The sequence below is a fragment of the Ictalurus furcatus genome, chromosome 9 (genome assembly GCF_023375685.1).
Source record: "Ictalurus furcatus strain D&B chromosome 9, Billie_1.0, whole genome shotgun sequence".
In the NCBI taxonomy this organism is placed as follows: domain Eukaryota; kingdom Metazoa; phylum Chordata; class Actinopteri; order Siluriformes; family Ictaluridae; genus Ictalurus; species Ictalurus furcatus.
The window spans coordinates 19984348-19997991 of NC_071263.1; the positions used below are offsets into that span (position 1 = coordinate 19984348).

The 13644-nt window shown below is 37.8% G+C and overlaps 1 protein-coding gene across 2 annotated transcripts in view; it reads left to right on the forward strand.

Moving 5' to 3' along the window:
• stxbp6 (syntaxin binding protein 6 (amisyn)) overlaps window positions 1-7455 on the forward strand; it is a 60629-nt gene extending 53174 nt beyond the window's left edge. For both annotated transcript variants that reach the window (XM_053632114.1, XM_053632113.1), the window contains 2 exons: window positions 756-913; window positions 2734-7455. In XM_053632114.1, the coding sequence (XP_053488089.1) occupies window positions 756-913; window positions 2734-2757 (182 nt within the window). In that variant the 3' untranslated portion in view covers window positions 2758-7455. The remainder of the gene's footprint in view (window positions 1-755; window positions 914-2733) is intronic.
• Window positions 7456-13644: the final 6189 nt, after the last annotated feature.

The following is a 13644-nucleotide window of genomic DNA, read 5'->3' on the forward strand; positions in this document are numbered from 1 at the left end:
CTTATAATGCACTGGATATATGGTTGTGAAGTGAAGGCATGTGGAGGACCATCCCTTCCATGGACTACTTTGTTAGTATAACAGCAGTGGCAGTCTGGATGCAGCCCAAATTATATAGCTTGTCAGTGGGAACATCTGCACGGTTGGGCTTGTCAGAGGAAAAACATGGTCTCCCCTGAACATTACGGCTCTGTTGATGTGGTGCAGAAACATCCTCCGGTTTCCATTATCAGCTCAATCTCTGAAAGGGGAGGAAGTGAGGAAAGAGCTAAGAACTATACACCTTCTTATGTGGCACTGAGCCAAATTTTAATTTTATTGTTACGGAGTTTTTACAGTGAAGTGAAACTTTGCACTCCTTTGTACAGTTTTCAAAGCTCAGAGATTTTTTGTAGGCAGCTGTGTTGATGTGGAAAAATGATTGATAATCCTGGGACCAATAAGTACTGCTACTACTGCTTATGGTCAGAAACAAACTTTGACCTTGGTTGAGATGCAGTTTTCAGCACGGTATGTTTTAAACAGTTGTATATGAAGCGAGAGCTGATTTATACCTTCTCTTTATTCTTCTACTTCTGCCTGTTAAAGAAATAATTATCAAGTCAGGTCTATTACAGCTGAGGGTTTCTAGCTGGTGCTTTTTTTTCTTCTTCTTCTTCTTCTTCTTTTTTTGGGGGGTCTGAACAGAAGAACTTGTGTAATCTCACTTTCTGTCCCTTACATTATCCTACTGCTTTGTGTGTTCGTGTGCACAGGTAACAGCATCCTGCACTCTGCAGCCGACAGTGTGAGTAGTGCGGTGCTGAAGGCCAGTCAGGCACTGAACGAGCGTGGAGAGAGACTGGGCCGTGTGGAGGAGAAAACTGGAGACATGATGAACAGTGCTCATCAGTTTGCTGATACTGCACATAAGGTACAACACTCTCACTTTTCCTCTATCTTAACAATGAGATCTTGCCATCATCTTGCATCTTTAAAAAAACTAAGGTCATGACTAAGCTCTAACCGCTACACTTTTAACAAGCACATGGTCATACAGAAGATATAAATATTCTCCATTCACACTGCTAAATAATGATCCTGTTTTCAACATCTGAACTTTAACCTATTATGTCCGAAAATATTTTTTTCCGTGAGATTGAGGAATAAGTGCATTGGAGGTTCAAAACTCACAGTAACCATTAAAAATGGTTTCTTCAGCTGCCTTTTTTTTTTATTCCAAATTCTCACACCAAAGGGCTGTTTGCCTTTAAAGCCCTCCCATGTCGCACATCTTTCTCACTCAAGCGTGCCCATCCATTCTAATTACATACCAGTGAAACACATTAGCTTAATTTGGTTTTGCATGTCTAATGGGATTAAACGTCCTCCTGCTAACGTTGTCAATGTATGTTTCATCTATTATAACAAATAACATTGTCACTCCCTTGGGCCTCTTCGAGAAATAATCAGTCTTTACCTGCTTTTCTGCTATTGAAAGACATGCATAAAGAACTTATGCTTGCAACAACATGGGAACCCAAGTAATGTATTTATAAATCTGTTCACATTCATGTTTTATAAGAAAAGAGCACATAAATGAAATGGATGTTAGTGTAATAGTGGTGTAAATGAATGGTGTACGTTTTAGTGTACCTAATGTTCCCCCAAATGAATCCTGTCAAGTAAAGCTGAAGGGCAGGGAGATTGCTTTTTGCCATAAAATAAGAAGACCCATAAAACCCTCTCTAGCTGCCATCAATTTTCCTTTGGGTGCCCTTACTCTGGGTGCTATCTTTTTTTTTTTTTTTTTTTTTTTTTTTTCCCTTCCTCCTCCTCCTCCTCCTTGCAAATATTTTAACTGATTTGGTTACAATATCTTTGGAAGGAAGAAGTGCAAGAGCCAAATGTCATGTGACTGACATAATGTCATCGTGATTTAAGTGAAGTGAATTAATTTAGGTTATTTTAGTGCAAGTAGTTTGAGAAGATTCTTTTTTTTAGTTACTGTAGTTCAAGAAATTGATTAAACAACATCTTAAGTCATATTAGGCTAGTGAAGGTTCTGTTTAATAATGGGGTAATGATTAATAATAGGCTAATAATTAATAATCAGTGCCTTTTACAGTTATAGTATTTCCCTATCATGATTGTCCCCTTAGATCCTGTCTAGTTAGATGCAGTTATTGATTGATGAAGAGTGTGTGTGTGTGTGTGTGTGTGTGTGTGTGTGTGTGTGTGTGTGTGTGTGGCTCTGCTGCCCCCGATTGTTCATTGTGTGCATGGCAGCTCATCCAGCTGTGAATGAGATTGGTGCATGTGCCCTTTCTGTAATGAGCTTCCCACTGCTCCTGTTAGAACTCTCATTAATGAGGTTAATGAACTCGTAGATAAATGAGACACAATAGAAGTGCAGGTCTCCAGAGCTATTGGAAAGTTCTGTATGTAGAAAATTGCAGACCTCTAGAACACTGAAAAGCCAAATGAACAATGTTTATGTGCCATTAGTGTCATTAACTGTATGTTTCCTGTTGGAGAGCTCTGCCCTGTTCTGATGGACTGTCTGTGATCACTTGGCAATTAAAAGTAATTCAGTTTGAGTTTGTGTGGGTTGGAAACTCTCTGCTCTATCTTCATCACTCACAGATATCTCCTGTAGTCTGATTTTCTGAGTGACATATTATTCCTCTCTCTCTCTCCCTCTCTCCCCTTCTTCCCATTCCCCATCTATACCTCTCTCTGTCTCTTTTACAGTTGGCCATGAAGCACAAATGTTAAACTGTGCCAAATCACAGAGTGTTCTGCCAACGACGCCCGGGTGGACGAATTTGAGATATTATTCTTTAAACAAAAAATATTTAACACTAGTATTATGACTTAATGCTGTTTTTTTGTTTTTCTTTTGGCTTTTTAAAATTTATTATTATTATTATTTTTACACCTTCCTGGTGTTTCCATAAGAGGAGTTCAAGCTGGGGTAAAAGATGTCTGGCCCACTGACTGTGCATGACGAAAAAGCAGTTAGGGCGTTTTATGTTTTCAGGAGCCTCTCTTCTGGTTCCTTTCACAGAGGGGAAGGGGTGCAGAGGTTACTGGGGTCCTGGATGCAGGATTATTTTACGGAAGGCAATAGGGCACCGTGTTACATTTGGGGCCAATTAAACTGGATGTACCGAAGACAAACCATTTATTAGCAGTTGCCTAAGGGTATGACTTATTTATCTCTGAACCCACAATGCATTTCATATCATGAGTGAGTGCTAGGTAGTCTGAAGAGGGCTGAAAGTTGCTTAATAACTGTTTCCTTAGCCAAACATTTTTAATATATGCTGTGATAAAGAAACAGTAGCAGAATCAGTTGTTTGCATTTTTCATGATACGAAATGTTCGTATTTTTGGCCAGAGATTTCATATATTTCGATCATGAAAATAGAAAATAAACTAATAGAATTTGAAGTTTGCTATCAAGCTGAATTAAATGCTTAGCAATGTATGTCATTGGATATCTAAACTTACTTTTAAATGAACTTTGTGGGCAAATCTCAAATCAAAAGCAGTGCTCTATATGGCTTTTGTGTTGGTTTAGACAATGTTATTCACATATAAATAGACAGCATTTAAGCTCAATAGGTTTGAATTGAGCACTATGTCAAAAGTGCAATACGTACAAGTTCCAGTTTAAGCTTTTATGCAGGGGAATTTATTATTAAATACAAATGGTAGGTAAGAAATGTTCACCTTTTGAGATGATTTCCATGTGAGGGGAAAAATGCTTAAACTTCACACCACAGTTGCCATTGATGATCATCAACTTTACAACAGTTGTAACATATTAAGTGGACACAGTACCAGTTAGTTTAGTTCAGCAGTACATTCTTACATACTAATCATGGTGCACTGCCACTACCAATGAGCTTTTAATGGTGTAAGTGACTTTCTGTATTCTGTAACCGTATGCGATGTCACATGATTTGCTTGTATGAGTCGACGGAGGTTAACATTTGATTATTTCACACTCAAACTACATAATTACAAGTTGATCCTCGTGTAAAACAAATGAGATATTTTTAAGAATTTGTATAACATGTTTGTGACCGAAGTGCACCTCAAACTGTTTTATTGGTAGCAATATTTTGTGGCTTTCAATTAGTACTTAGTAACTGTAGCTGTTTACATAATAGCGGATTTCATTACAGGCAGCAGCTTACTGAGTCTGAGGTGCTTGCTTTACTCGTGTGGGGTTTTTTTTCTTTTCAGTTCAGCATGCAGTTATGATGCACTGAAATCTTTATCATCATCCAGCAACAGAACTCTCTTAAACAACACAATGGTCATTATTTTAATGAAAATGTAAACCGTTTTGAATGCACATGCAATATTAACTGGCCGTCATTTCCAACTGCATGATTATTCATGTTTTCTTAAATATTATCAATGTTTTTACACAATTCATTTCCAGACACACACTTTTACAGATTCATACTGCATACTTTTGAATTGACCATGCTAGCAGTACTTTAGTTTTTAAACCCTGTGAATGTATAGTTTATTGTTCTGATTTGCATTATTATTGAAAAATATAAAGGGCGGTAGATTTGAGAGTAATATTACATACACATGTTGATTTTAATGGTCCGGTACAGCAGAGTTCTCCGGTTCCAGCGCTAGAGGATGAAAATTGTGAAGACACTCAGCCCTGGGTTTCATTTTTAACTGTGGATAAATGTTTAAAGGCTCTATGTAGAAACTAAAATTGCACAATCTAAGTCAAATTTTGAGTGTCAAACACCGTTATAGGTGAAATAAAGGGAGATAATTTATTAAATCATATATTTGTGCTACATTCCTTAAGTGCTGAGAGTAAAGAAGGTGAAAAGGACAGACATGTTATGTTCGATATCCTGCACAACCTGTAGATTTAGTCCCAATAATAGTGCCTTTGTCAAATATATTTTTAATTTCTTTTATGAATTTAGTCATGGTTGTTTTCCTTAGCATATGCTTTATGTGTAAAGTTTTATGAATGTAATGTGTATTCAATAACTTATCCCAAAGTGATAATCTCATTAATACCAATTAAAATCTCAGTATTGTTTTTATATGGAGTTTTAAAAATATCTAAATCAAATTACTAGTGAATGTGATGCAGTGTATAAGTTCACATGATGTGTCATAACTGTAAAGAATCTGGTTTCTCATTTATTTTATTAAGTTCACTCCAAGTATCTCTGCAAATAAACAACTGACATTCCTGGTTTGTCACTTCTCCCACAAAATGTCATCCCTCCATGTAATGTACTTTATATAACAGAAAGAGTTTGAAAGTTTGAAGCAATCAGGGATTCATGCATAATTTAGTTTTTTCTTTCTATTTGTATTATTTTTATTCATTTGCAGTGTCTCTTAATGTAAGCCAAACATCTGTATGTCTGTGCCCCCCACCATCTGTTTACAGTTTGTGTTGTCACGTTAATCTCCATGTCTCTGTGTTCTTGTTAAGGGCTTCAATTATATTATTATGGCGAGTTCTTTTACATTTTGAAGAACTGTTGCTTCATGTGAGTAACCCAGAACCAGGGGCGTAACCTGGCCTGGGCATTCGGGGCTTCAGCCCCAAAGATTTTTTCTTTAGCCCAGAATAATACTCCAGTTAGAGCGGTTTGTCACTACGTAACCGAACTTCAAAGAAGACGGCAGAGTTGTGATTTTGTATCTTCAGTGAACAGAGTATTGTATTTTATCTTCAGTGAATAGAGGTGAGACCAATCAGACAGGGTTTACAGGAAAATACGTGGAAATACTCATGTCTTATTGGCTGACCGCACTCAATTCTGTCAAATGCTAGCTCACACAGTCAGTTAGGGGGGAAATGGATATTTGCCAATTACATTTTTTTATTATTATTTTAATCAGTAAAGGGGTTGAAACTGAAACAGTAGCATCCTCTGGTGCTGAGCAGGAAAACAAGGTTGTCAATGTCTGTACGAGTTCCAAGTTACGTGAACATGATATGAGCAGAGCATAAGGACAGATAATGTACTTTGCATGGCACTGCAGCAGCTAAATAGTGACGTGTCGTTTGGAACGAGTCAGTTCTATGAGCCGGGGTGTTTTGTTTTGTAAATTAATACAAGATAGAATAATAGGATAATCTTTTGCCACACTGCTCGGCCACGCGCACTCCATGCACTGACTGAAAGTAAATACGTGCATTCTAATAACATAGACAACATGAAGGCACAATGTAGAATTTGTACGGTAAAAATATATGGAGCAGGATCTACTGACAGCCTTCACAGCCGTATTAGAATTCCACATCCAACAGTGCAATAGATACAACTTTTTGTGCAATTTTCATGTTTTTAAGGTAATTAGCCCTCACATGCAAGAAAAATCATGCACGCAAACAGTCTATTTAGAAGCATGTTTTTAAAAGTTTTTTAATGGACAACAATCTGGACTCATCCCCGTATGATTAACAGTCCAGATAACACCCCTGTCCAGAACCCAGTTCTACCAAATCTGTTATTATATGATGATGTACTCAGTTGTAGCCTTAATACTTTCAGTTTTGCTATAATCCTGCAGAACTGCACAAACTGCGTAAAACTTTGTGAATAATTTTCATCTAAATATATAGTATTTTCATTATATCCTTGCACTTTTCTTTTAACCGGTTTCCATTCCATTAATTTTATTCCAACTTAAGATTGTTTCTGTTTCTAGCTTTAAATGTCCCAGTGAATAGCACCTGTCATAAGAGCTGGTTCAAAATGTAATGGTTACAAAATAAATGATGCTAATAATAAATTGAGCTGTGCATTATTCAGTTTTGTGGATCCATACCATTTATTTTCTACAGAGTACGAATGTTGTGTCAAATATGTGATTCTCACTGCAAAGTTTTGCCTAAGACTGTCACTGTCAAAATAATAAGTCCTATAGGTACCATTGGAACTAAAAACTGACTTTTTTGACTGAATGACTGTGGGCAAAGTTTAATCTCAGATTTTGATAATAACAAATTTAACTTTTATTTTAAAACTTTTATTTTGGGCAAATGTGCATTTCATGCAATGCTGTGGTTTTAAAAAATTATTTATGATTTAAAAGTGATTTTTCACAGTAAAAAAAAAATTGAAAGTATCTAAATGTCCATTAATGTCACACTCTGCTGTTTGATTCCTAGCAGGAGTAATATACAACGGTGGCAATATTTAGTCTGAGTGCCAGGGTGTGCTCTGTGGATGTCTTACTGATGATAAATTATCTCACTAACACTGTTGTGCTTTTTATTTCATATCAATGTATTTTTCAATAGATTCATTGCTTTATACTGCACTGAAATGAACTTCTTCCCTTTTGTTCATGCTTTCATAAGGGTAATCTTATAAACTGTTTCGTTTTAGTATTTAGTTTACTAATATTTTGAAGTTGGTTTTATGTTGAATATCAAATAAAAACTGTCAAACATTGTGCACTGGTTTGAGTTTGTTATCGCCTTTGAAAGTATGAGTTTCGTGCAGTGCAGTGATTGAATCAGCCTGTGTTCTGGCAGACGTGGCTGTGCCTAAATGACTTCTCGGCAGTGCGTCTTTATCAAGTCTGTGGTTTCCCTCACTCTAATAGCAGTTTAATGTAGTAATTAATGGCATCGTTGGTTTGACAACTGTGAGTGGTGAAGTGTGTGTGTGATAATAATAGTGAAATCTATGCTCTAGTTGCAGCACCTCAGCTGGGTAACTAAGTGCCTCATAAAATACCTCAGGCATGACTGTGGTAGATCATATCTCATCCTCTACCAAGGCACTAGCTCTCTCTCTCTCTCTCCCTTTTTCTTTTTTCTCGTTATAATCTCCCCAATGAGTAGTGATGTAGAGATTTAGGACAATTACTGTGGTGTATGAATGTAGTTGTATTTACAGGCCATTGCTTCCAGGGATTATGGACTAGGTGTGGCCCAAATCACTGCTGTGTTGAGACTAAAGACTGCCACTAGAAGGAGCCAGAGGTCTAGAGTTTCAGTTCCTTGTCGGAAATGAGTCAGGGGATTAGCTGGGCCTGCAGTCTATTTAAACAGCAAAGCAGAATGATCAATTTTAGGTAAAACATGAATTTCTTACAGATGCTTCTCACAGTGCTCTAATGCTGCAACATTATTTAAAAGAATTTTCTATTTTTTACCTTTTAGCTGTGCAAAGCCTAGTTCTGCAGGAAAGGTGATGCTACATGCTGTTATAACTGCTTATGTGATTAACATATTTAAGTCATTGCTGAGTGTAAATACTTTTAAATATACAGGTGCATCTGAAAAAATTTTAATATCGTGCAAAAGTTTATTTTTTCCCGTTATTTAATTCAAAAAGAGGACCTTTCATATAGTCTAGATTCATTACACTTGCACAAAGACTTTTTTTTTTTAAATTTTTTTTTTTAGATCTTGATATCTCAAAATATTAGAATAAACAATTTATAATACAGAAAATGTCTACCTTCTGAAAAGTATGTTAATTTATGTGCTCTATTCTGGGTCAGGGCTCCGTTTGCACAAATTACTGCATCAATGGAATGGAGGCAATCAGCCTGTGGCACTGCTGAGGTGTTCTGGAAGCCCAGGTTGCTTTGATAGCGGTCTTCAGCTCGTGTGTATTGTTGGGTCCGGTGTCTCTCATAGATTCTCTATGGGGTTCAGGTCAGGCGAGTCGGCTGGCCAATCAAGCACAGTAATACCATGCTCAGAAAACCAGTTACTAGTAGTTTTGGCACTGTGGGCAGGTGCCAGGTCCTGCTGGAAAAGGAAATCAGCATCTCCATAAAGCTTGTCAGCAGATGGAAGCATGAAGTGCTCTAAAATCTCCTGGTAGACGCTGCATTGACTCTCGACTTGAGAAAATGCAGTGGACCAACACCAGCAGATGACATGGCACCCCAACTCATCACTGACTGTGGAAACTTCACACTGGACTTCAAGCAGCTTGGATTCTGTGCTTCTCCACTCTTCCTCCAGACTCTGGGACCTTGATTTCCAAAAGAAATGCAGTATTTACTTTCATCTTCCCCATGATTATGGTTGTGTGTACTGAACCAGACTGAGAGATTAAAGACTCAGGAAACCTTTGCAGGTGTTTTGAGTTAACTAGTTGATTAGAGCTCTTCTCAGGTCGACATTTCTGTATTATAAATTCTTTATTCTAGTATTTTGAGATACTGGAGTTTTGATTTCCATGAACTGTAAGCCATAATCATCAAGATTAAAGCAAAAAGAAAAAGGCTTGAAATATTTCACTTTGTGTAATGAATCTAGAATATATGAAAGTTCCACTTTTTGAATTCACTCAATATTCACTGGATTAGCCCCCAACTGTTTTTACCTCCTACAGCAGACTGTGTATAAATATGACACGTGCAGAAACGTGTCACCTTCAGCAGAGAAGGAGTCCACAGGGACTAGAGAAACAGCGCACTGAACTCACTCTCTCCCCTTCTCTCGCTTTCACATGCTATTTCCACACATCTGTGATTACAGGTAACACCTCTGCGTGTGAGACTGGTAGGGCAGGAGCTCCTCCTCCCGTTAACTGCCGCAGTTCTCATTTCCTGTAAGCACTGCAGCAGCGCTTTCCACAAAGGTGATTAATCCAGTTTATGCTTTCTGCTCCTCCTTTACATTGCCTGGCAGGATGATGAATAGTTTAGTGCATTGGAATATGGCAGTTGTTTTATACATGTTTTCTTAGTTATCTCCTTAAATTACTGTATCCTTGCACACATTATTCTGATCTGCATGAAAATTCAGGGATGCATAGGATTTGTGGTTGGTGTGTTGTGTTTGTGTGTGTATTCATGTATTCAGGTATGCTGTGTTAATTCCAAATATCAGTCCTTTTCTAGAATGCTACCAAAATAGAGGCAGGTGTTAGCATATTGTAGGAACCAAATGTGCCCATTGTGATGCATAACAATTTTGACATTGTAGAGGACTTTTGGATGACCTCCATAGATGACCTCCAGTAAGCTTTTTTTTTCTTTTCTTAACAGCACGCTTTATTTGAGAGAATAAAACTAAACAAAACTGAAGGCTCTATACATCACCTTTTGGTTTTTGGAGGTTTTGTTAGGGATACTTGTAGCAGTGTTTAGCTAAAGCAGTTCACAGGAAGTATGAAAATATCCCACATAGTTACACAAGATGTGTGTGTGGGTGGGTAAATGGTGGCATCGTTGGTGCATGGAGTCACCTCCGAGCCATGCCCAGGGTGACTTGGCAGATGCATGGGGCGGTGCAAGGCTGAGCAGCTGCTGGCTCTAAATCTGGCGCTGGATCCTCCTCATTGCCTTTGGCTTCCCATGGAGAGCAATGTCAGCTACACTGAAATAATCAGTCAATATCTACCAAGCTTCTCCTTATTGCTGCACACACCAGCTGAATGCCTTAGCATCTAATAAAGAGGATGCAGATTTGTGCTATAATAATAATAATAATAATAATAATAATAATAATAATCCTAGATAGCAACAAATAACTTGGGTTGGGTTTTAGACCCACTACTCTTATTGCATAGCCTCATTTTAATTGAAATAATCACTCATGCAAGGAATGAAATGTGAACTGTAGCTTTTTGTTTGGCCTGGTGTCACTAGATGAGAGGTTTAGTTATCCTGTGTGCCGCAGTTTTCTCAGAACCAGTCAGAACATTAAAAAAAAAAAGAATGTGGAAAACATGCAAATTGCAGAAGGTTGTAGTTAACATAATACGCTTTTCTTTTTTTTTCTGGGGTTACTTTTTGATGCCTCCTATTATAATTGGTACTCTGTGTGTATTGTGTATGGGCTGGCTAAATGTATTTCTTTTACAGGTAGCTCAGATAAGTCTGAGGTAGCTCTTTGAGATGGCACAGTAAGTCATATTGCTGAAACTCAAGCCACTGAGTGTTACTGATGTCTTTTAGAAACTTTGCTTCCCTCATTTTGTCTCCACTTGGTAAAACTAAAATGTCAACATGATGATGTGAATTTGTAAAGAAAGTAGATAGTAGAGTATTTTAAGAGATGGTACAGTATAACATAATAGTTTAATAATCGAGTTATGGTTTCTTTACAAATTCATATCATAATGTTTAATACTGTCATTATGCAATATGGTGGAGTTCCCTAAAGTCACTATGGAGTGATATCACATTCCCAAACCCTAAAGGTGCAGTGAGGTTATCCTAAATGAATACAGAGGACCAAAACACACCTGCACTTTGTTTTTGTCTCTGTCCTGCTTTCACTCTACCTCCATTTCTACTTCTCTATTTCTTTCTACACACCTTTCCACTTCTTCCAGGTTTAGGAATGAGGGCATGTGTATTTGCTATGGCTGAAGAAGAACAGATTGCTTGAAACTGGAGCGTCACACTTATACAGACATACTTATATAGTTCTGTCTGCACAGAACTCATTTTAGGCACAGGTTCATAACCATGTCGTCTTCGTGGCTGAAAGGAAGATAGGGCACTTCTGGCCATCTTGAGCTTGATGAAGACCTAATCTTGAAGGTGCAGAAGTGTTTTTTCATAGCTGGGTCATGGCCTTGACCTGGACCAGAATAACTGGAGCGAATAAATGGATGTATTCGTGCAATCACATAGGAGGAGGCCTGTGGATCTGTGGCTCTGGCTGTAATGATGTCCTGGCTCAGCCCTCAATACACAACCCTGCTGGCTGATGGATGAAAGAGGAAGCAAACCTGTGTTTGCATTCATCTCTGGCAAAGAATGGAGGTGCTGATTAAGATTTCTAGCATTTTTCCTGGGTGCTTTGTGTATTATAGAGGGACAGATTTTTTATTTTATTTTTTTTAGCGGGGTGGGGGGGGGTTAACTGAAATGTATTTATGTATGAGAGTAATGCACCCTCAGCCGAAACAGCTTTTAGACAGGGTTATGCATAAGTGTTTTTCATTGAAAAATGGAAACCAAGCATTCCAGATGAACAATAAAAAGCTAGGGCTGTTAAATTGAAATTACTTAAAAGCTTTAGTATTGAAATGCATTAAATATGAATGAATATTAATCATTTTATGCCACCAAAGACATTGTGAACATTACAATTTAATGTTGTATATCACATAAGACAAAATAGTACCTAGTGTATAACATAATGTCATTGTAGAACCACAATATAACATCATTTGAGATTCAGCGACAGAAAAGTGAATTCCTCTTGGAAATGAACTTCTTAGATGTCCATATCATATATCATTCATGAATTACAAAATATTTATGTAGTCACATGACAGCCATGGTGTTTTTCAAGATGGAAACACTATGTTTTAAAATCAGCAAGTGACCACACTGAAATGTTACAATCAAGTAAAAAAGAGAGATAGATGCATAGAATAACAATTTATAATTGTATCATAGCATCTTAGAGTGAAATCACATAGGATTGTGAGATGCCCTTTTGAGTTAGTGCATGAGAGATTGTTAATATATTTAGTGCTTTGCTCATTCAGGTTCTTATTAATTTTTAGGGCACTTTTTTTCCCAGCTTTTTACAGCAACAGCCTGTCCAGGAGCAAATCCGATGAGCATGAGTGACAGCACTACCCCATGGAGATGAGGATTGTGACCACTGTGTCAGGTTATAGCAGTCCTAGTAGCTGTGCTGTGTGCATGTAGTGATATATTTATCTCTTTATTGCAGCCAATTGCCTGCATGATGACAGGAATAGGAAAACAACCAACATGATTAAAAAAAAAAAACTGAGAGAGAAGAGATTTCCTAAGATTTATTTAGCTTCAGTAACACACATGATGATGGTGATGATGGTGTGCGTGAAGAGCAGATGGATTACTGCCTATGGGTGACGCCCTGCAGAAGTTGTCTGGGTATCAGCAGTAGTGTAGCCTTACTGCAGTACCCCTTTGGTCCTTAAACACGATTGATCACATTGATCAAGCCCAACCCTGCTCTGCACCTCTCATACATCCAGGATGCATTCTTTTGACCTTGGACTATAACATTACATAATCATTACTGCCTTGTTTGCACAATTTTATTTGTGTGTGTGTTTGAGTAACATATTTTTCTTATTAAAGTTATCTGTAAGATTTTTATAATAGTGGTACCCATGTTAAGTGCTGCAGTACTTTCTTTTAACGTCTTGCTTTCTCTTGCACTTCTGCAGTCCACCACCGTAGGGCAGTAGCACTCAAGCAAGGCATGTTGGAGTTTTGGCTGTACTTTGTAGCAGCTGGCAGTGGCTCTGGATACCAGTGTGGAATTGTTCACGGGGTGCAGAAACGAGCTGAGCTGTCTGCTTTAGCTCTGCTAGTATCATTTTCCACCCCACCCCCAACCCCACCTCCTCCTACAGTTTCTCCTCTAGCGCACCTTTTTCCTTCTACATCACTTAACGACATCAGCGTCTTTCAAGTCGCACACTAATTTAGTCTTCTACTTTTCAGTTCAGTATACATTAATGCTTAATTTGTCATAGTCCCTGTGGATTTACTCTTGAAGAAGAATGCGGAGTTTTGATTTCTGTTTTTTTTTTTATTTGGCTCTCTGGTTGAGGAAGTCACTTCAAAATTGATGAAGCACTCCTCTGTGAGTTCACCATTCCTGCAATTTTTACATCTCATTTTTGAACTGAAAGTTGCTTGTCTTTGTCAAAT